General features: G+C 63.9%; 4 protein-coding genes across 11 annotated transcripts; 3 read left to right on the plus strand and 1 right to left on the minus strand.

The window, feature by feature from the left end:
• Positions 1-763: 763 nt before the first annotated feature.
• Positions 764-4,570, plus strand: PYCR3 (pyrroline-5-carboxylate reductase 3). 2 transcript variants are annotated; one of them, XM_075549192.1, is made up of 6 exons: positions 767-917; positions 1,744-1,808; positions 2,115-2,294; positions 2,549-2,761; positions 2,944-3,036; positions 3,130-4,570. In XM_075549192.1, exons 1-6 carry the CDS (start codon positions 818-820, stop codon positions 3,310-3,312), a joined length of 834 nt encoding a protein of 277 aa, XP_075405307.1. In that variant the 5' UTR covers positions 767-817; the 3' UTR covers positions 3,313-4,570. The 2 variants fall into 2 exon arrangements, with proteins under 2 accessions (XP_075405309.1, XP_075405307.1); XM_075549194.1 differs by lacking the exon at positions 2,944-3,036 and having other exon boundaries at positions 764-917.
• A 1-nt stretch (position 4,571) lies between these two features.
• Positions 4,572-9,004, minus strand: TIGD5 (tigger transposable element derived 5). The gene has a single exon (XM_075549187.1). The coding sequence runs from the start codon at positions 8,300-8,302 to the stop codon at positions 6,347-6,349; it is 1,956 nt and encodes a 651-aa protein (XP_075405302.1). The 5' UTR covers positions 8,303-9,004; the 3' UTR covers positions 4,572-6,346.
• Positions 8,613-17,574, plus strand: EEF1D (eukaryotic translation elongation factor 1 delta). Of its 6 annotated transcripts, none has more exons than XM_075549181.1 (9): positions 8,929-13,225; positions 14,161-14,284; positions 14,564-14,635; positions 16,212-16,268; positions 16,526-16,619; positions 16,707-16,807; positions 16,902-17,123; positions 17,221-17,415; positions 17,491-17,574. In XM_075549181.1, the coding sequence occupies exons 1-9, from the start codon at positions 12,171-12,173 to the stop codon at positions 17,527-17,529; spliced, it is 1,959 nt and encodes a 652-aa protein (XP_075405296.1). In that variant the 5' UTR covers positions 8,929-12,170; the 3' UTR covers positions 17,530-17,574. The 6 variants fall into 6 exon arrangements, with proteins under 6 accessions (XP_075405300.1, XP_075405301.1, XP_075405296.1 ...); XM_075549182.1 differs by having other exon boundaries at positions 14,164-14,284; XM_075549183.1 differs by lacking the exon at positions 16,212-16,268 and having other exon boundaries at positions 8,934-13,225.
• Positions 17,575-17,695: 121 nt separating this feature from the next.
• NAPRT (nicotinate phosphoribosyltransferase) lies at positions 17,696-21,402 on the plus strand. Of its 2 annotated transcripts, none has more exons than XM_075549190.1 (13): positions 17,696-18,788; positions 18,884-19,011; positions 19,100-19,182; positions 19,323-19,453; positions 19,540-19,655; positions 19,798-19,994; positions 20,061-20,201; positions 20,316-20,400; positions 20,486-20,566; positions 20,663-20,765; positions 20,848-21,002; positions 21,094-21,201; positions 21,282-21,402. In XM_075549190.1, the coding sequence occupies exons 1-13, from the start codon at positions 18,548-18,550 to the stop codon at positions 21,342-21,344; spliced, it is 1,632 nt and encodes a 543-aa protein (XP_075405305.1). In that variant the 5' UTR covers positions 17,696-18,547; the 3' UTR covers positions 21,345-21,402. The 2 variants fall into 2 exon arrangements, with proteins under 2 accessions (XP_075405305.1, XP_075405306.1); XM_075549191.1 differs by having other exon boundaries at positions 18,499-18,788; positions 18,884-18,966.
• Positions 21,403-21,582: the final 180 nt, after the last annotated feature.

Raw genomic sequence — 21,582 nt, forward strand, 5'->3', positions numbered from 1 at the left:
TGGTTCATGATCAGAAAGAGATCAATGGAGGCTTAATCTGTGTGGAGCTCTGCAAATGGATTCTGCTGTCACTGCCACCCATAGACCTTTGCAGACCGGTGCTTAGAATTATAAACTGTAAGCTCTCCCCTAGCTCCAACAGGGTCTGCTAGAGCCGTGGGTCCTGCTCCAGGCCAGGAGTCCAGCCTCACTGTTGGCCTCAGCCTCTGCTCTGCCACTCCGAGCTAGCGGGCTCACAGACTCCTAAGTAGGATTGGTCCAGGGGCTTTGGGAGCCCCACCCACGGCCCGGGGTTCAGACGGCAGAGGCAAGGTAAAAGGCTGCTTTCACCCAGGCCAGCAGCCAGAGCCCTACTGGCGGCCGCTGGGTTCTGCAGCATCCTCGCGAGGGCACCGCCGGGCGTGTCCTCCAGGAGAGCGGCTTCAGGCTAGGATGGGTCCCACGGTGCACGCGGAGCCGGCGCACAAACTACCTTCCACTCGCACAGGCCCGTGGTCTCACCTGGCGGCCTCACCTCAGGCACTGAGCACGCCCCGCCCGGGAAACAACCTGAGTTCTCCGGTCCGACGGGGGGTGAGAGGTGGGGGAGAGAACCAGCCAACTCCGCGCTTTTTCAGGCCAATGAACAGTGTGTGTGTGTGTGGGGGGGGGGGGGGGGGCGGAAACCTACCTGCCCCGCAGGGGATACTGGACTGGGGCTCGGGAGGGGCGGGGGCGGGCGTAGCAACTCAGCAGCCAATCGCTGAGGAAAGAGGCGGGAAGACGTAGGCCATTGGCGAGACCCAGACCTACCAGCTGGCTTCCCCTGGACGGAGAGATGGCGGCGGCGGCGGCGGAGACCTTAGGCCAGCAGCGAGTGGGCTTCGTGGGCGCCGGCCGCATGGCGGAGGCTATCGCGCGGGGACTCATCCGAGCAGGTGGGTGCCGGCCGCATCGCGCCGAGCCTTGAGCCGGCGGAGGACCTATCCCGAGGCAGGCCACGCGCCCGAGAGCCCGGCGGACATCGGACCCTCGGTAGCCGGGAGATGCCTGTCTCTCCAGGGACGCACGGCAGGGTGGCGCGTGGAGGGGGCAGGGTCCATCCAGCTGCATGCCTCGCCTGGGCACCGCGCGCTTGCAGTGGCGCCGGGTTTCACTGAGGTCAGAGCGCTTGTGCAAAGTGTGGTCTGGGAAGACCACAGGTAGTCTCAGGTGCCTTCTTTACGGAGCGGCAATGCCCCCTGCCTCCCACGGCTGGGCGCGTTGAGACCTTGGATTTCGAGGGCCGAGACCAGTGCTGACCGATGTGAGCGGGCACGGTCGATGCGCTCTTTACCTGGCGCTGGGCTTGCCGCTGCCCGCAGGCCTGTCTGAGCACCAGTCCAGGGAAAGCATGCCTCATGCCCCTCCATGCACACCCCTGCCGAGCCACCCTCTCAGCAGGGTGCTGCTCCTGGGGTGACGTGGACAGCTTGGTCTCCTGAAATGCATGAAATGTCGGCATCTCTTGGATCCTCAAGGGAGAGGAGCCCCAGGTCTGCACCATGTTCGCATGTTCTGGTGTCCAGGAGGAGGCAAAATGCAGAGCCTGACCAGCAGAAGCACAGCGGGGATGGAACATGCCACATGGGTACTTTGGTGACTGGCCAGTCAGACCAGTTGAGGGCCTGGGAAAGAAGCTTTCATATAGGGCAGGCAGCTGGCTGGTCCTCTCCTGGCCCCTGACCCAGACCTCGGCCTTCCTGCCTTTGTCCATCTCTGCAGGAAAGGTGGAAGCTCAGAACGTGCTGGCCAGTGCACCGACCGACCGGAACCTCTGCCTCTTCCAGGTGCCAAGGGCCAGGCTCTGGCGGGACCACCTTGGTCCTCTGATCTTCCTGTCTGCCCTGGATGGGGGAGTTGGGGGTCAGAGAGAGACCAGGGCAGAAGGAAAGTGTATGGGATGGGGAGGGAGGGCTCCCCACTCACTGGGGAGGAGGGCTTGGGGACATTGCTCAACTTGGGGGTCAGGTGGTGCTGGGAGTGGGGTGATGCTAGCACTGGAAGCAGGAGGGGCCATGAGGAGGGAGACAGTGTGGCCTCCAGTGTCAGGGAGTGACCGCAGCTGGCCGGCTCGGCCATGGCACTCACTGCAGGCTCTGGGCTGCCAGACCACCCATGCCAACCGGGAGGTGCTGCAGAGTTGTACCCTCGTCTTCTTTGCCACCAAGCCCCATGTGCTGCCAGATGTCCTGCTGGAGGTGGCCCCCGTGGTCACTGCTGAGCATATCCTGGTGTCTGTGGCTGCCGGGGTCCCTCTAAGAACCATGGAGGAGGTGAGTGGCTGCTGCATGTGGGTGGGGATGGGGGAGGGGGGAACCCTCCCTCTGGCCATTAGAGGGCCATGGCCCGAGCTAGTGCTGTCAGCTTGACCCCAGCCCCGCAGCCTGAAGACCAGCCAACCTTTGGGCAGCTGCACAGGGCTGGGGGCTGGAGGCCAGGCAAAGGCCACCCTGGGAGTTGTGCTTAGGAGCAAGAAGGGGGCCAGTAGCCCTCCCAGCCGCTGACCTGAACCCCCTCTGCCTGGCAGCTGCTGCCTCCGAGCACTCGGGTGCTACGCCTCTCACCCAACCTGCCCTGTGTGGTCCAGGAGGGAGCTATGGTGCTGTCTCGGGGCCGCTGGGCTGGGGTCAGCGAGGCCGAGTTCGTGCGGAGCCTGCTGGTGGCCTGTGGGCGGTGTGAGGAAGTGCCCGAGACCTACATGGACATCCACACAGGCCTCAGTGGCAGTGGTGTGGCCTTTGTGAGTAGCATCCTCCCACTAGGCTGGCCCCTAGGCTTGGGTGCCCCATCCCCTGCCGCCAGTAGTCCTCACAGTTAGGAGGGCCTCCCTGAATTCCCTTGACAGTCCCAGATCAGTCCTGACCATGGTCTGAGAACCATGCGGGCTGGAATGCCCAGGGCCACACTCCTGTCATACTGCAGGTGTGTACTTTCTCCGAGGCCCTGGCTGAGGGCGCCATCAAAATGGGCATGCCCAGTGACCTGGCCCACCGCATCGCCGCTCAGACCCTGCTGGTGAGCAGCGGGGAGGGGGTTGGTTGGACTGGATAGGGCAGAGTGGGTGGCAGGGCTGAGAAGGAGCTGGCTGCCTTGCCTCCCTGCCCCTAGGGCACTGCCAAGCTGCTGCTGCAGGAGAGTCGACACCCCGCCCAGCTTCGGACAGACGTGTGCACCCCAGGCGGCACCACAATCTACGGACTCCACACCCTGGAGCAGGGTGGGCTTCGGGCAGCTGCCATGGGTGCTGTCGAGGCTGCCACCAACCGGGCCAGGGAGCTCAGCAAAAAGTAGGGCCAGAGGGGACCTGCCCCACAGTCCTGAGGGCTGGGCCACTCAGCCTCGGGCTATGCTGCAGTAGGGGACAGGGCTCCCAGCCTGGCAGGACTCACTGGTGGGGAGACTGGAGCAGCAGCATCCCCCCACAGAGCCTGCTGTGTGGACAAGAAAGCAGATGCCTTGGCAGGGTAGCAGCAGCCCCTGGAGTGGCTGCTTGGCAGGTATGCACAGCTGACCTGCCAGGTCAGGTGCCTGGACACCCAGTCCCCCCTTCTGGTGCCCTGAGGTGGGGGAGGCAGACCCCTCCCTTGGTGAAGCAGGCTGTGTGATGAGTGCTGGGAGTGGGGAGATGTCAGGAGCTCTGCCCCCAGCTACAGAGCTGCGTCCGTGTGCTCACCCAGAGCAGAGACAGCAGCAGGGCCCCATTATGTGCCTCTGTGGGCAGTGCCCAGGTCAAGAGGCCACTGGGTATCTGTAAGATGGCTGCTGCCTGCTTAGCTCCTCAGAGTGCCCCAGGGGCTGCTTCTGCCCCCTCCCACATAGATGGCCCCTTGCTTCCTCTGTGAGGCCTTCAGGGCAGAGGAGCAGTGTCCACACCTGGGGGCCCCTTGCTGCTGCTGCCAGCCAGCTGTTGGACAGGGTGGGGCCGGCCTGGCCGTCAGGCACAGCCCGCCTCTGGCCCCACCCCCAATGCTCTCCTTGACCCCACCCCACTTCCAGCCACCTAACTTTATCGGTAACGTGGCCACCTGTCTTGGCAAAGTAAAAGGCAATGCCATCTGACAAGCAAATGATGTTGAACTCAGTGTTGTGCCAGTGTTGGCAGTCCTGCTCTGTCAGGCCTGCGGTGCTGTAGGCACACTTGCCCCCTCCACCCTGCACCCCTCCTGACCCCACCAGTTCTCATCAATGAGGTGGGTGCCCAGGAACCCCTGCCCCCAGCAGCTTTCCCAAGGTACTCCATCTGCCTCAGCGAGGGGTTCTGTTAGGGCTTCCAGACGTGATGGTGGGATGTCACGTGATGGGGTTGGGGCAGCCTAGGGCACAGCAGGAGCCCCACTTTTCCAGGGCCTTTTGACCTACTGCGAGTCTAGTGCCTGCTTCTCCATATCAAGTTGATAGTAGGGCTGGCTTTCTCTTCCAATTGTGTTGCCTTGTTTTACACACCTCCTTAAATAATGAGGTGTGCTACACTGGATCAAGTTACAAAGAGGGGAAGTTGGGGTGCTACCTACAGCTGCAAAAAAATAAAAGTCAGGCTCTGCTCCCTGAAGGGAGTTCCCATGTTCAGCCTTTATTGTAAATCGCCATCCTAGGGGGGAGGGGTGCCAGTCAGGTGAACTTGGTTTCAGGGAGGTTAAAGGACTTCCCACCAAACCTGTCACTGGAGCCAGCAGTACCTTTGGGTCTAAGCATTGACTTTGGGCTCCCCAGCATGAGATGTGCTCTGCTGGAAGGCCTGGCTAGAGGGTGAGGCCCGTGGGAGGAGTATGAGCAAGCCTCTGGGGCAATGCCCCCTAGGCTTCACCCACAGTCATTGCTGTAACCCCTAGCCCCCTGCCAGGGCTCAGGTGGGAGGCCACCTGGGCAGTGCAGGGCCAGGGCTCTCCCAAGGTGTCAGCTACCGCTGGCTGCGGCCTGGGACCCTGAGAAGCCAGGTAGATAGATATCTTGGCCGCCCTGGCCTTCATGGTAGTAAGTGGTGGAGGGTTTAGGAAGCCATGTTGGGTTCAGACTGAGTGCCCTGTGGGCACTGCCCACCCTGGGCCCCAGCTGAAAGGGGGGGAGTGATGTACAGCAAGAGTTAGCATGGATTATGGTCTCCCTTGGACGAGGGGCTGGGTAAGAGGGCTGGAGCAGCCTTCTCCACCCACAGGGTGCAGCCTGAGGCCTGCCTCCCTGCTTCACTCAGGACCCTTCAAGCTCCATTTCTGGAAGGAAGACACATTCACACTCCCTGGAGGGGTTGCCCAGCTCAGCAGCAGCACACACAGGGGCCGCAGAAGGGGTCCCCAGCACCTCAGTCGACCCCTGCCAGCCCAGAAAGCTCAACAGGCAGTTTGGTGAGAGCAACCTGGGCTACAGGCTCGTGGCTGGTCAGTCGCAAGCCCTTGGCCAGTCAGCCCTCACTTGGTACCACCATCCTCAGCCAGGTCCCTCTTACTGCCCACCAGGTCTGAGGCCAGCCAGACCAATGCTCAGAGACGATGTACCCCTCCTCCAGGGAGGCTGCTCCAGGGATGCCTTACAGTCCTGGACTCCTGCAGAAATTGCTTTCAGGGGTGCTCATCCTAGATGTCCCCCAGGACCCAGCTGTGTGGGGCACCGGGGCTCAGGAAGCTGTGTGCTCCAGAACCCCCTCTGGAAGTTGCTGGTACCTGCCAGCACAGACCAGGCCCTTTCCTGGCTCTTCAAAACTGGGGTGGGTGCCTTGCCCTTTGTGTCCTGGGGAGGCGGGAAAGCAGGAGCCAGATGCAGCAGCAAAGGCTCTGTCAATGGTCCCAGGTGCTTGGCTGCACAAAGCGGGCTCCAGAATAGGTGAGTTTCCCACAGGCCCTATGGGGGGGCAGGGCACCACTGGGCACCAGCCCTCTGAGTCAGACACTTTGACACCCCACCAGCACCTGGCCCACACCCAGAGCCCACTGCCCTGCCTGTTCTCTTGGCCCTCTAAAGAGTGTTTTTTAAGTTGTCCCGAGTGTGTCCAAAAGACAAAAACATTGCATGCATCTCTGAGGGTGGCCATGTAGCACCAGAAATCAGGTTTGGTCTGGGCCATTGTCCAGTGCATGTGACAGGCAATGGGGAGCGCAGACAGGCACAGCCTGGGGCCTACCACACTGGAAGCTGGCCCCATAGGGGCCTGCCAGGGACCTCAGCTAGATATGACCCGAGTTCCAGGTGGAAAATGGTTGTATGGGGGGTGGGGCAGCAGATGACCCTTCACCAATGGACCCCCTCCCAGCTAGGAGGGGATGTAGGGTAATAAGTCTTCAAGTGTATCAGGAATAAAGGCCTGGGGGGGCAGGCCTGTGGTCACAACCCATCCTCAGGCACTGCCCCCCAGTTGCCGGGCCAAGCAGAGGAGAGAGCCCAGCTGGGCCAGCTTTAGCGGCCCTACTTCCCCGAGGTCTTGGCTCTCCAGCCACCGTAAAGCCGTCTCCAGACCCTGGATGGCCTCCCCTGCTGTGGGCAGCGAGGTTTCTTCCCGCTCGGCCGCCTTAGGCCCCTCTCCTGCCTCCCTTTGGCCTGTCCTGCGTGGGGGCGGGCTGCCCTGGGGTGCAGGGGCCTCGGGGGCAGGCCAGGGTGAGAGGTGAGTGGCAGGATCTTCAGGGCAGCCATCGGGCAGCCCCCCTTCATCATCCAGGTGTAGCCAGGCCGCCACCTCTTCGGGCGCCAGGCGCTTATAAGCCAGGGAGGCCAAATGGGAGAGGTCGCTGAGCACCTGGCTGTGCTCTGCAGTCACGTCCATCTGGCCGACCGGCGGTCCCACACACATCTCAGCCCGGGACTCGAAGGCAGCCCGCAGGCCCAGCAGCCAGCAGCGCTCAATGCTGCCTGCCTGTACCAGGTCCCAGGAGAGGCCTGCCAGGTGCAGCATGTCCTTGAGCATGAAGCCGCGCAGGAAGTCCAGCGGGGAGCCTCCTGCGCAAGACACGGCCAGGCGTAGCAGCTCGCGTTTATACAACTGCTTGAAGGCAGCCACCACGCCCTGCTCCAGCGGCGCGGGGATCTGAGCTCGGCCGCTGCCCCCTGGGAGGAACAGTACGCGCACAGCGCCATCAGGCGTCTGCAGCTCCTCCGGGGTCTCAGGCCGGGCCCGCAGCGGGGCCTCCTCGCTCTCGCCCTGGGCCGGCGTCCTGGGGGTCGGGCTCGGGCCCGGCGGGTGGGCCACCAGCAGCACAGCCTTCTGCTGCAGGCAGCTACGGCGCAGGTAGCGCTTGACGCCAGGGACGAATTCCTCAAAGAACCAGCCTCGCAGTAGCGGGCGGCTGAGCCAGGCGTCAGGGCTGTAGCGGTACGAGGCCGGAAACTTGTCCTGGTTGTGGTGCCGCAGACTGGGCGGGTCTGGCAGCTGCCCAATGATGAGCGGCTTCAGCTTGTGGCTGCCCGTCAGGTTGGCGGCCAGCAGCACCGTCACCCAGTCGCCCCGCCAACGCCGGCCACAGCCTCCGCCCCCGGAGTCCCCTGCGCCTCGGGGCGTCGCTTGCTCCGGGAGCAGCTTCCAGTAGAGGCCAGTGACATTGGCGTTGTAGATCTGTTCGTCGCCATAGCCGCCGTCAGCGGGGGGCAGCGGGACCGCCGGGCGGGCCGAGAAAGACCCCACACCCCTGGGCAGCCTTGGCACCGGCTCTTCCTTGACTGGTGGGCTGGGCATGGGTGGCTGGCCCGGCTCGGATGGCAGAGGCTCCGCCTCACCGTAGATGCGCTGGCTGGAGATACCGTGGCGCTTCTGCCAGCGCCAGAACCAGCCGTGGCTGGCCTTGAAGGTGCACTCGGGGCCGTAGATTTGGCGCGCGAAAGCCTCGGCCTGCGCCTGGATGAGCGGGCCCGACAGCGGTACACCGTGCTGGCGCAGCGCCAGGAACCAGGCGTACACGGCGCGGTCGATCTCCTCCTCGTTGGCCAGCCGCATCTTCTTGCGCTGCGTGCCCACCTCACCGCCCAGCTGCTCCAGGAACCAGCGCAGCTTGGGTTCGTCCTTGAGCCAGCCGCGCAGGGTGCCGCCCGGCACGCCGAAGTCGCGGCACACGCTGGCTTGCCGCTCGCCGCCCTTGACGCGCTCGATGGCCTGCAGCTTGTCTTTGATGGAGTAGGCTTTGCGAAAGGCCACCTTCACGGCCACGCGCGGCCGCGGCCCCAGCACAGGGGGCAGCGGGCGCGCGGCAGGGGCGCCGGGCGCGGAGGCCCGTGAGGACTCAGTGGGGCGTGCGGGCGGGGGCTTGCGGGCGCGGCGCGGGGCGGGGCGCGAGCTGGCGCCGGACGGGGATACCGCGGGGTGCATGGCGGTTGCTGAGGCTGCGGCGGCGGCAGAGTCCTGAAAGCCATAAGCCCAAACCCGCCGGCCGCCAGGGCGGGGCGAGGCCGGGCTTCTGGGCCCTCCCCTTTGTTTCTCCGGCCGGCGGGCGCGGCGGGGCGGGGCGGGGCGAGGTGGGACAGCCGGGCGCCTGCGCGGAGCTGGCCCCGCCCTCGCGCCTGCGGCGCCTGCGCACTGCAGGCCTGCCGCGCGTCAGCAAGCTCGCGCCCGCTCCTCAGCCCCCGCCCAGCCGCTGGCGGGCGAGTCCACTGGCGACGTGGTGCAGGGGCGTCCGGCGGGCTGCGGCACGGCGCCTGGCGGATCTCTCAGGTCCTTCCGCGACACTGCGAGTCGTGTGGCCTTCTCCGGCTGGACTCCGCTCGTGCCGTGGCGGGCAGCGTCGCGCCGAGGCGCCCGGCGGCGAGCCGGGGGGTGTGCAGGGGCGCTGTTCCCTGCGCCTCTTGCCTAGAGCGGGTGGTTGGCCCCAGCCCTTCATTTCCCGTGCGCGGCCCGGGTGGCCTTCCCTTTCCTCTGCGTCCTGCGCCTGCTAGCTTCCAACGTGGTCGCCGCGTCCTTTTTTGGAGAGTGAGTACCGCGGTCTCGCCGGAGGGCGCCGCGCGTGCCGGGCAGGCCCGGGCTCCGGCGCCGTTAGGAACCGAGCACAAGTGCCGAACGCGTGCGGGCCCTGGGGCCGTGGGCCAAGTGTGGCGCTCGCGCGGGCGTAGAGGGGCGGGCCCGCCTGCGGCCCACGTGGCGCCGGCTTCTGCGGCAGGCGAGCCCCGGGAAGGTGGGGAGCCCGGCCATGCTGCCCAGCCCGTGGTCCTTCTGCTTGTCCTTCACGTGCTCGTTAGGCACCTGCAGGCCCGGCGCTCGTGCTGTCCGGAGCACGGACATTGCTGCGGGCACTGTCTGAGGGGGAAGGTGTTGGCTCGCACTGGAGCGAAGGAAACTGGACCTCCAGAATAAAGGCGTCTCTGGCCTCCCCTCCCCCGCCCCCCATCCCAGGCCAGGGCCATTCATGTGACAGCCCTGGGCTGCCTCTCCTGTAGGGGCGGGCCTGGCAGTGGGAAGTCCTTTGCTTCAGGGGCCCAGGCCTTGTCCCTGTGGGTGGGCGGTTGCGTGTTTACAGGTCTGCTCCCCCTTCTGCGTGGAAGACCTGGGCTGAAAGTGGCGAGTACACTCATATAGGGACTTTCGTTGTGTGGGAGCCGTGAAATGTTGCCAGGACCCACCCAGTACAGGCACAGACACTCTGGAACCCCAGTCTGCCTCAGACCTCTCTGGAGGAAAGAGTGAAGCTTGGGCCCCAGCTGCATGCTTGAGGCCGCTGGCCCACGCGGACTGACTGAAGGCTTCTTGAGGGAGGTCACTCTGGGGAAGGACCTGTGGACAGAGCCTTCCAGTGTGCCATGTGCAGCAGCACCCCAGAAGGGGCTCCTCCCTGAGTGTGAGGTGTTCTGTCAGAAGTGGGTGGTCAGGGGCATGGGTACCTCTGCTTCTGCAGTTTGATAACTGTGTGGAGCCAGGTGGAGGGGCAGCAGGGTGGTGTGCTTAATCTGGGCCCCAATAGGATTATTCTCTCAATTAAGTGTCCTTTGGGCTGGACCTGGGATGGGCGGTATGATGGCCGACAGCAGGGCTGTTGATGGGAATTTGAGCAGTGACACTGCCCCCTAGGAAGATAGGAAGGTCACCCTGGGCCACAGTCACGGTGTTTGGAGCAGCCTCTTGTGGCCGATCTAAGTGGCTCAAGTTACCAAGCCCCTAGCTCACCCCCTGGCCACACTCCAGGTGCTAGCAACTACCTCAGGCCAGCAACCTGAGGATGGGCTGCTGGCCTTGGGGGCAGGGTCACAGGTCATCCCTCTGCCTGGAGGTTTGGCCCCTTGATGGGAGGAAGCCACAGGCTGGTGTGGGCACAGGGTCACAAAAGCAGGCCAATTTGGACCTAAGGCATGTGCAGGGGAGCATGGGGTGTCCATACCATCCACTGGGTGGGTGTTAAGTTTTGCAAGCAGGGTGGCTTTCCCTGCCCACCGACTACCCCATCTGGTGGTTGGTCATCTGCACACCAACGCTCCTGTGATGTGCCACCTTCCTGCCAGCCAAGAGGGCTACCCAAGCCATAGCTCCAGCTGTAAGGGCGGCCAGCCGCCAGCCCTACCTTGAGCTCCTAGACTCAGGCCTTTTACTGGGTGGTGGACCTCTGGGCCTTGTCTGCTCTGTGGAGAGCCCCCCCCCCCCGATACCCAGTGAGGGTGCCAAGACCCCTCAGAGGGTGGGTGTGGCCTCTCAGTGTCCCAGGCTGCAGCACCATGTGGGTAGAGGTGGGGGCAAGGCCTGGAACGTAGCTCCTGCTGAGGACAGCTGTGGAGTGGGAAGCTGTAGCCCTCTGGAGGTCGGAGGCAGGGGCGTGTGGACTCGGGAACGTGGGAAGATGGTTGGTCTGAAGAGATTTGTAGCCCAGCCATACAATGGGCATGGGTGCTGTGGGAAGGGAGCAGGTGGGCCGAGTAGTAACCAAGGTGCAGGTCTGTGGGAGGGGCCAGAAGGTAACCCAGTGCCTCCACCCTGACGGGGGTCTGGTCAGCTACCTCTAACCTTACTCCTTTTCCTCTGTGCTGTCCTAGGAGCTCAGCAAAAGTAAGTACCCTGCCCCCACGGCCCTCGGGGACCCTACCCAGCCTTCTCTTCCCTCGCAGATGGCACAGCCCCAGGGTCTGCCAGCTGCTGGCTGGACTTCAGCCCCCACGTCTTATGTGCAGCTATGGTGGCAGTGACCAGGAGCCACAGCTCTCACCAGTGTGTGGGTTCTCTTCTCCCTGGCCAGATAGGGAGCTGGCCGGGCATGCAGGCTCCTGGGCACTATCTCCCTGCCCCTGAGAGCTGCTACCTTTAGGCTCCATATACCTGCCTGCTCAGCCCACCAGCTTGAAAGCAGCTGCAGCAAGCTCTCTGGCCCTTGGCCAGTGGTGATGTCACAATGGCCAGCCCCCTAGGCTCTAGTCCTGCATCCCCACTGCCTCTGCCCCAGCACCTGGCCTTGGTGAGCAGGGGGCTGCCGTGGGGAGAAGGGAGGCATGGGTGGGCTCTTGGGTCTTCCAGACAGGAGTAGGATGTCATCATCCCCTAAAAACACCCCAGGGGAGCTGCAGCCAGCTTAGGGGTCAGGAGAGGGTCACAGGCCCCCCTCTAGAGGCCTGGTGCCCTATGCCCGGTTGCCAGGCCTGCATACCCCAGAGAAGTGGGACATGGGTGGGCTGGTCCTGGCTGCTGTGGCTCCTGTCCCGTCATAGCCTGCTCCCCCCACACCTGGCTGATCTCTGTCTAGAAGCCACATTTCACTCCTAACTAGGAGCAGGAGTAGGGGCAGGGCTATTTCCTGGGTGATTGTTGCCCCCAGGGGCCACCTCTCCAGGCAGAGAAAGGTCATTCAGAATCAAGGGATCAGGTACCTATCCCCTCTTGCCCCCAGGGGTGGCTGAGGGCCGGGGGCATGTACCCATTGCTGACCCCAGGTACCAAAGGGTGGCACCCTTTGGTCCTTGTGTTTAGATGGACAGACACGGGCCTGGCAAAGGCAGAGGTGGGCAGGCACTGGGTAGCTCCCTGTGCCAGGAAGCAGGTCCTCTGAGCCACGTTTGACTTCCAGAGATGGTAGGCAGTGTGGGTTACAGCGAGTGCGGCACCTGCCCTGCCTCCCTGACAGTGCACAGCGGTGCTGGCTTCTGGGCAGGGGCGGGGTCTGTGTGCTGGGCCGCCTTCCCTGGGCTCTGCAGGCTGGCCTTGCAATGCTGGCCAGCTGGGTTGCTGCAGCTGCCTTCTTGTGCTTGCTTTTCACGGCTGCGCTGGGCAGATGAGGAGCTGTCAGCCCTCGTGGGCCCTGGAGACCGTCTGGGAGGACAAGCACATGTATGAGGAGGCCGAGCGGCGCTTCTACGAGCTCGCGGCCACACAGGCCGCCGCCGCCACTGCCGCTGCCCAGGGTGCCCTGAATGGGCCTGGCCAGGAGGAGATCGGGGACAGCAGCAGCAGGGCGGACTCCAGGAAGACCCACTCTGGGCGGAAGCCGCTGCAGAAGAAGAGGAAGCGCTCCCCGCGGGCCTGGCTGGGCCCGGCTGACAACCTGGCCCTCGTGGGCCTCTCAGCTGACCATGTGTGGCTGGACAAGCCCCTCTTTGACCAAGCAGAGAGTGCCTACCGCCAGAGACTGGCCGGGGTGGCTGGCCGGCCGGCCCTGGCCCCAAGGGGTCCCTGCACCCATGGAAGCCAGGTGGCCTGCCACCACGTGACCTGGGGCATCTGGGTGAACAAGTCCTCTTTCGACCAGGCAGAGCGGGCCTTTGTGGAGTGGTCTCAGGCCCTGCTGCTGGTCGAGGAGGGGCGTGGTGGGCAAGGTGTCCTAGACACAGGTCAGAGGCCAGCTACCTCCGCCCTGGCCCTGGTCCATCCGTCCAGCCCTCCTGCAAATGGCCAGCCGCCTCTGGGCAGCCTGCAGGCGCTGGTGCGGGAGGTGTGGCTGGAGAAGCCACGCTATGATGCGGCCGAGCGGGGCTTCTATGAGGCCCAGTTTGATGGCCACCCACCAGGGAAGGTGCGCCTGCAAGAGCGGGCAGGCCAGAGTGAGGGCTCCCGGCGTGGCCGCAGGGACCGCCGCAGCCGCAATGCTGTGGGGGCCAGGCGGACAGGGCCTCGGCGGGCAGAAGGGGAGGCGCCCTCTGCCCTGCCCTACTGGTACTTCCTGCATAAAGACTCAGAGACGCCCTGGCTCAGCAAGCCGGCATACGACAGTGCCGAGTGCCACCATCATGCTGCCCAGGCCCTGCGTGTGGCCTGGCGCCTCGAGGCTGCCTCCCTGGCCCTCCGGCCAGCACCCCGCTCAAGCCCTGCCATGTCCAGCCTGAGACCCAAGTAGGAACCTCTATCCACTGCCCCTGGGTTCCCCTTCCCATCTGCCCTGGGGGCCCTGAGAGCCTTGGTCCAGGCGAGTGGGGCGGGGGGTGTGGAGGGAAGACGAGACAGGAGGCCCTGAGCTCAAACCAGAGCAGGGCAAGGTTCACAACTGGCTCCTGACCAGAGCCTCCTGGGAGGTGGGGTGCCAGAGGTCCCCCAGCTCCAGGGCTCTTGTGGTTGATACTCTTCCAAGAATAGGTCGGCACTGGCTGGGTGCCGGGTGTCTCTTATTGGAGGACCTTGCCTGGGGCTGCCTGGCACTCACCATGCCCAGCGGACCCTCAGCTGGTACAGCAGGACAATTGGACACAGATGCTGGGCTGCTGAGGGGAGGCAGTGACCTCGGGTAGACTCGTGGCTTGGGGCTCGGTATAAGGACCCTTGTCAGGCAGCCAGAGCAGCTGTGTGGGTAGAGCTGGGTCTTTGGGCTCACTGAGGCCATGTGGGATTGGTGGCACAGGTGTGACCCAGACCCACATGGGAAGGGCTGAAGGGAGAGGCCTGGGGGGTGGGGACAGCTCTTCTCCAGGAAACATGGCCACCAGCTCTGGGCTCTCATGGAGACTGGTTTCCCCAAGGCCAGTGACTCACTGAGCAGGCCAGGCTGGATGGGAGTGGCTGCTGTGTGGGGCTGGTGGCCAGGACAGGAGGCTCTGGTCCTGTAGGGCCGTGGGGCAGGATAGCAACTTTATGCTTCAGGGTTCTTTGTGGAGGGGTGGGGCCCCCTGAGGCCCCTCCAGGCAAGTGGCGTTGAAATTGCTGTTCTGTGAGTGGTGGGGGCTGCTGGGTGGGAGCCACTCAGCCCACCCTGTCGACTGACTGCAGGCAGCCACAGGGTGGTCGGGTGCATGGTTCCTGGGCCACTGTCAACTGGGCCACTGCCTCCCTTCCAGCAGGAAAATGACCACCAACTTCTTGGTGCACGAAAAGATCTGGTTCGAGAAATTCAAGTACGATGACGCAGAGCGCAGATTCTACGAGCAGCTCAACGGGCCAGAGGCTGGCTGCTCCCGTCAGGTGAGGCCAGCTCCCACTGGGCAGCAGCTTCGCTCCAGGTGCTGGCCTTTGGAAGGTGGCGTGTGTGGGTGCCTATGGGTGATGGGGAGGTCTCCGCATGGGCACGCTGGTACAGGCCGGGCTGCTGCTGCTGCTGCTGCCTGCTCTGTGCCATCCCTTCTCGCTCTAGCTAACATCTTGGCAGTGATTTCCTTCTTGTTTTCAATGAAAATCTTATTGGGAAAATTAAAAAAAAAAAAAAAAAAAAGCCAGCCTGGGTTGTGTGTGCACCGCCTACAGGAGAATGGCGCCAGTGTGATCCTTCGGGACATCGCGAGAGCCCGTGAGAACATCCAGAAATCCCTGGCTGGGGTGAGTACCCCAGGCCGGTGGAGCCACATCTGCCTCCAGGCCGCCGCTGAGGAGCGGGGAGGTGGCCCGGACCACTCTACTTTCCTCTTCCTGCTTGTCCTGCCACTCGCCTGCTCCAGGGGCTCACTGCATGCTGGGACAGCAGGCTGCAGACTGGTGTGGTGCAGGCCCGCCCCCTTGCTGCCCTGTGCTCAGCTCGCCTCCCCTGTCCCCCTAGGCTGTGTCCGGGTAAAGGTGTAGAACCCAGCCATCTCCCTGCACCTGCAGCCTGGACCAGAAGTGGCAGGTGCTGGTGTGAGGCGGGCAGGCAAGGTCCATGAGAGTTCACTGCCAAGGAGGCTCCCGGGGAGCCATACCCTTTCTCAGACTTGGGGGACTCAGCCAGCACCCCTGTCTCTGCTCCCCTTGCCCCCTGAGTCTTCTAGTGCCTGTTTTCATGGAGGGGCCACTGTGACTGTGAGTCTGCCTGACACCCCGTGAAGGCCTCCCTGTCACAAAGTCCATTACTGGGGGGACTAAGCTGTGACATCCTTGGGGGGAGTTACTCTGTCCACCACAGCCCTTGGCACCCAGGCAGATGCATTCGGCAACGCCTAAATCTCTGCTAGGGACATTCCCTCTCAGAGGTGGGAAGTAAGCCGTCTGTTCCTCAAGTATGTTGGGGCAGACATAGGGTGACAGTTTGGACACCCCCCATTCCAAGACGGAGAAAACGGATGAGAAGGGGTCACCAGTCCCAGCCAGGCAAACCCACTGACTTTCAGCTGTATGAGCTCAGGGCTCCATCCTGGAGGTGGAGAGGGCCGGGGGCGCGGGGTATGGTTCTTTTCCCTTTGCTTCAAGCTGGCAGGGTCCCCCAACCCCCAGCACATACCCAGCCCTTCCCCGGGCCACCATCTAGCTCCTGGCTGTGGTCCGGGTGGCTTGGTAGGTAGGCCCTGTTCACGCTGGCCCTGCTGCTAAGTGCCTAGCATTGTGAAGGGAAGGTGGGAACACTTAGGGCTTGAAGACCATGAAGCTGCTCGCTGGAGCAGGCCAGAGTTCAGCAGACCCCGTGATACTGGGGGTCAACCTGGACATGACAACATCTGATGAGGCAATATTTCTTGCTCTTCAGCCAAGTCTACACTCCTGGCCTCTGTTAGGCCTGGAGCTGAGAGCCTAGACGGCCCTGGGGCACTGCCTGGGTCAGTGTGAATGGTGGGGTGGCCCCAGCACCCAAGGCTGTGGGGATGGGTCTCCTGGGCCCTGGCTTTGCCTCTGCCCCATGCTGCTCAGGCAGCTCAAAGTCGGGTTGGGGACTAGCACGTGGGGGGGTCTGGGGCATGGAGTGGGGGCACCCTCTGGAGTCCTTAGCTAAGCGGAAAGCCTGTGATAGCTGAGTCGGATGCAGATAGGAGTGTACCCCGGGGGGGTCTGCCTGCCTGCCGGTGTTTGAAGCCCTCATGGGGCCCTGAGCTTGCATGAGAGCAGGGTCCATATGGGGCTAAAGGGCGGTGGGCAAGCACTTGGCTGCCACTTGTGCAAGGGGGAGCAGGAGGCTCCATGCCTACCTCATGGCCCTTCCCATTTCCAGCTCCAGGCCGTGCTGCCCAGCCCCCCTGTGGCCCCCAGCCCAGCTGCCCCAGGGATTGTAAGTCCTCTCTCGGGGGCCAGCTTGGAGCTCACATTGCCTCTGCTGGGGTGGCCCTGGGCCCCCTGCCTCCTGTCTCTATGCCCCCCTCAGCAGCCCTCTCTGCTGCCCCTATCCTCAGGGCTTTGCCTGCCATTGGGGAAGGGTGGCCTGCACTGAGGGCTTTCCCCTCTTGCCCTGGTCCACCATTGTTGGGTGTCCGTGCCCAAGTGGCTGTGGGGTTCTTACATAGACAGTCACGCTGCCCCACCTTACAGAGTTCGGGGGCCGCCAGCGGGCCCAGCGGGGACCACAGTGAGCTGCTCGCACACCTTGCTAGCTTGGAGATGGAGAACCAGAGCCTGCGCAGTGGTGAGTGCCTCCGGCCCTTGGGGGGGTAGCTCCCCCTGCCCCTCCCTCCTGGGCCTTGCCCCCTGATATCTCTGCCCCACCCCACAGTGGTGCAGGACCTGCAGCAGGCCTTTTCGCAGCTGGAGGCTCGGCTGAGCCAGCTAGAGAGGAATTCACCAGCCCACCGTCCCACGGCCCCACAGACCCAGGTACGCTCCCTGGGCCCCATGGCAGGTGGGAGGGCAGGATGGAGGAGGAGCCTGTTGGCTGCCCATGGGGCCTCAGCCTCCTTTCCCCACACAGCACGTGTCTCCCATGCGCCAAGTGGCCCCCCCAGCTAAGAAGGCGGCCACACCTGCGGAGGACGATGAGGACAATGACATCGACTTGTTTGGCAGTGAGGAGGAGCAGGAGGACAAGGAGGCGGCCCGCCTTCGGGAGGAGCGGCTGCGGCAGTATGCTGAGAAAAAGGCCAAGAAGCCTGCGCTGGTGGCTAAGTCCTCCATCCTGCTGGACGTCAAGCCCGTGAGTAGCTGGGAGTTTGCAGGAAGGCCCCTCAGAATGGCCCCACCTGCCGAGTTCTCAGCTGGCTCACGCGCAGTCTTCTGGCTCTCGCCCACAGTGGGATGATGAGACGGACATGGCGCAGCTGGAGGCCTGCGTGCGCTCTGTCCAGCTGGACGGGTTAACCTGGGGAGCGTCCAAGCTGGTGCCAGTGGGCTATGGCATCCGGAAGCTACAGATCCAGTGCGTGGTGGAGGACGACAAGGTGGGCACCGACCTGCTAGAAGAGGAGATCACCAAGTTTGAGGAGCATGTAAGTGACCAGATGGCTGGGGGTGGGGGTCCGGGTGGCCTCGAGTATCGCCTATTGACCCACATCCTCCCACAGGTGCAGAGCGTGGACATTGCAGCGTTCAACAAAATCTGAGCCTGGAATGGAGTGTGTGGTGACCCATTAAAGATTATGTGCACAGCCTGGCTCTTGTCTTAGTGGGAGGGCCCGTGGTAGGTGGCGGGGCACAGGCCTAGCATGGCTACTACCAGAGACCAAGCTCCCGACACTGGGGTGACCCTGTCCTGGCACCCTTCATCATCTCTCAGACCTACCTGCCTGAGGCATCATGGTCAGCTGGTTATGCCTGAAAAAGGTCACTTTGGTCACAAACTGAGGGCATGCAGCCCATTCCCTGCAGGACCCATTCTGGGTCATGGGCCCACCCCAGCCCAGCCCATCGCCTTTCTGGTCCCCGTGTCTGATTGTCCTGAGGTCCTACTGGCCCTTGGGGAGTAGTAGTTCTGGCACCCCCTCATCCAGTAATCCCACAGCTCTGCCAGCTCCTCCCTAGCTGACAGCCACTGGACCCTGCCCTGGTGTTGGGGTGAAAAGGTGGGTCACTTCTTGGGGGCCCTGTGGGGCAACTCTACCCTTTAGGCTTTGTAGCCTTTCCACCTGGCATCCCCTCAGGGCAAGGTTGGCCACGTTCCCTGGCACTTTGCCCACTCCAGAGTCACATGGCCATCATCAAAGCAGAGGCTCTGGCTTGGCTGTGGGATGCATGAGGACTGACCCCCCTGTAGTGCTGCTATTGTCCCTTGCACCAGTCGGTGTGCGTCCACATGGCTTAGAGACTGACGGAGCTGGCCATGCTGGTGCAGCCCTGGCTGAGACTAATGCCCAGACCCGGTTCCCATGACCTACAGACCTGCCCCCAGCAAAACCAAACTGTTGCTTAACCTCTGGGCCAGCTGGCCCGGCCCCTTCCCGGAGTCCGCCCTTCCCGGAGTCCGGGAAACCAGAGCAGTCCCCAGGGCCCCAGGCCCGGGTGCGTCTCGGGAATTTGGAGCCCCGGGGGCGGGGCACCGTGGCCGGGAGCGCAATCACTGGCTGGGGCGCGTCACGGGGGCGGGTGGGCGGTGGCGACCAGAGTCCAGAGCTCAGGAATAGGATGGCGGCGGCAGCGCCCGGCTCCGAGCTGGACCCCGAGTGCCGTGCAGCAGCCAGGCCGCTGCTCACTGACCTCTACCAGGCCACCATGGCGTTGGGCTACTGGCGTGCGGGCCGGGCGCGGGAGGTGGCCGAGTTTGAACTCTTCTTTCGCCGCTGCCCGTTCGGTGGCGCCTTCACCCTGGCTGCAGGGCTGCGCGACTGCGTGCGGTTCCTGCGCACCTTCCGCCTGAGGGACGCAGGTAGTACCCCCGCCCGGCCCCCTTTACACTGCCCTCCCGGCCCCCCTTCCCACCCCCCCCCCCGCTCCCGCCCACGGGCGCCTCTGTCGCCCCAGATGTTCAGTTTCTGGCCTCAGTGCTGCCTCCGGACACCGAGCCGGCGTTCTTCGAGCACCTGCGGGCCCTGGACTGCTCCGAGGTGACCGTGCGGGCTCTGCCTGAGGGTTCCCTCGCCTTGCCGGGCGTAAGTGCGGGCCAGGCAAGGGGCGGGGTGGAGCGGGGCGGGGCGGAGCACAATTAACCGGACCGGCCCCCTCCCCGCGCCCACGCAGGTGCCGCTGCTGCAGGTGTCGGGGCCGCTCCTGGTGGTGCAGCTACTGGAGACGCCGCTACTCTGCCTGGTTAGCTATGCCAGGTGGGTCCCGACGCAGGAAGCCTCTCCTAGACTTGCCAACTGGGACCCCTGGCGCTGAAGGGGCGGGCTTGAGGGTGTGGTTTGGGGGCGGGGCCGTGGGGCGGCTTGGAAGCATCACCTGGACTGTGCTTGCGCTGCAGCCTCGTCGCCACCAATGCAGCGCGGCTTCGCCTGATCGCGGGGCCAAAGAAGCGACTGCTGGAGATGGGGCTGAGGCGTGCTCAAGGTCCCGACGGGGGTCTCACGGCCTCCACCTACAGCTATCTGGGTGGTGAGGACAAATGGGGAAGGAGGAGTTCTCCCATCTCATTCCCCCTTCCCCAACCGTTTCCAAACGTGCTTGATAACCCTGCCCAGGCTTCGATGCCACCAGCAACGTGCTGGCTGGACAGTTGCGGGGCGTTCCTGTGGCCGGAACTCTGGCACACTCCTTCGTCACTTCCTTTGCGGGCACTGAGGTGCCACCTGACCCGGTCAGTAACCCCTTCCCTCCCTTGCCCAGAGCCAAAGGGCAGGCTTGAGGTGAGCCTCTGTCCCACAGGGAGGGATGGGCCAGGCCAGCTAAGGCCCTAGGGTGACCCATCCACAACAACTCTACTCACCTTTTCTGCACAGATGCTGGCCCCAGCCACTGGTGAGGGCCCGAGGGTAGACCTGACTGTCCAGGTGGAGGTGTGGCTAGAGCGTGTGTGTACCCACCTGGGGCTGGGGGTGCAGGAGCCACACCGAGGGGAGCGGGCAGCCTTTGTGGCCTATGCCTTGGCCTTCCCCCGGGCCTTCCAGGGTCTGCTGGATTCCTACTGTGTGCAGAGGTGAGACTGGGAACCCAGGATGGGCACCAGAGCCAGCTCAGCCACTTACCCTAGTTCTGTCCGCAGGAGTGGTCTCCCCAACTTCCTGGCCGTGGCCCTGGCCCTGGGGACGCTGGGCTACCGTGCTTCAGGTGTGCGCCTGGACAGTGGGGATCTGCTTCAGCAGGCCCAGGAAGTTCGAGGAGTCTTGCGGGCCACTGCTGCCCAGTGAGTGCCAGGGAGTGCTCTGCCAATGAAATAACAGGGATTTCTTTCTGGAGGAAGGGGCATGGTGGCTGGAGGGGAGGGGTCTCCACTGAAGGCTGCCCTCCTGCCTCATAGGTTCCAGGTACCCTGGCTGGAGTCAATCCCCATCGCAGTCAGTAACAACATAGATGAGGAGGAGCTGGCCCGGTTGGCCCAGGAGGTGGGGGGGTCGGCCGGAGGGTGGCTGGAAAGGTCCTGGGGCTCCTAGAAATCCCAGCTGAGCTGACACACACTGTCCCCCTCAGGACAGTGAGGTGGACGTCATTGGTATTGGTACCAGCCTGGTCACCTGTCCCCAGCAGCCTTCCCTGGGCTGTGTCTACAAGGTGAGGTGGGGGTGAGTCTTCGGCCCAGGTAGGGTGGCCCTGGGCAGCTAAGGTGGCGCCAAGGGCCCAGCCACTCAGCAACCGGCCTCCTGGCAGCTGGTGGCTGTGGGGGGCCAGCCCCGGATGAAGCTGACGGAGGACGCAGAAAAGCTGACCCTTCCTGGAGCCAAGGCCGCCTTCCGTCTCCTGAGTTCAGACGGTGAGACTCTCCCCTGCCTCCCACGTCCCCTTGAATGCCCCAGCCCCACCCTTCATTCTCTGCCCCCGACTGCCCCCAACAGGGTCTCTGCTGCTGGACTTGCTGCAGCTGGCCGAAGAGCCACCGCCCCAGGCTGGGAGGGAGCTGAAGGTGTGGCCAAAGGGGGCCCAGGAGCTGATGACTGTGAGACCTGCTCGGGTGGAGCCACTGCTGCAACTCTGGGTCCAGCAGGGACAGGTGTTCACTTCCCACCCTGTCTGCCTACACCCTTAACCCCAGGCCGAGTCCCAAGTATCACCCCTGAGCCCACTTTCCTCCTCTCCTCCAGCTATGTGAGCCCCTTCCATCCCTGGCCAAGTCCCGAACCTTAGTTCAGCAATCCCTGAGCCGCCTCAGCCCCGCCCACAGATGGCTGGAGAGCCCGGAGCTGTGCCAGGTGGGTGGAGGGTCTCAGTGGCTGGTGGCCTGACTACCCTCAGCTGTGGCCACTGTGTCAGCCCTCCTCTTCCCCTGCAGGTGGCGCTGTCTGAGCAGCTGCAGGCTCTGGTGGACAGGCTGAAGGCAGAGTGCCCGGCCTGAGAATCCCCTGGGGGGCTGGCGGAGTCAGAGCACAACACGAGTCATTCATTGCCCTGCACACGTGTCTGAGTGGTTTGTCCAACCTCCTGGGTCCCCTCTGCCGCCAGCGGGGTGGGGGTGGTGGTGGGAGGGGAGGGCTGATGGCTCTTTGCTGAAAGCTGTCCTTGAAGGGCTAGGCTCTCAGTGAGGTCGTGCGGACTCCGACCCCGGCTTGGGGGCAGTGGGAGCATGCCAGGCT

This window comes from Tenrec ecaudatus, chromosome 5, assembly GCF_050624435.1.
Source record: "Tenrec ecaudatus isolate mTenEca1 chromosome 5, mTenEca1.hap1, whole genome shotgun sequence".
Classification (NCBI taxonomy): domain Eukaryota; kingdom Metazoa; phylum Chordata; class Mammalia; order Afrosoricida; family Tenrecidae; genus Tenrec; species Tenrec ecaudatus.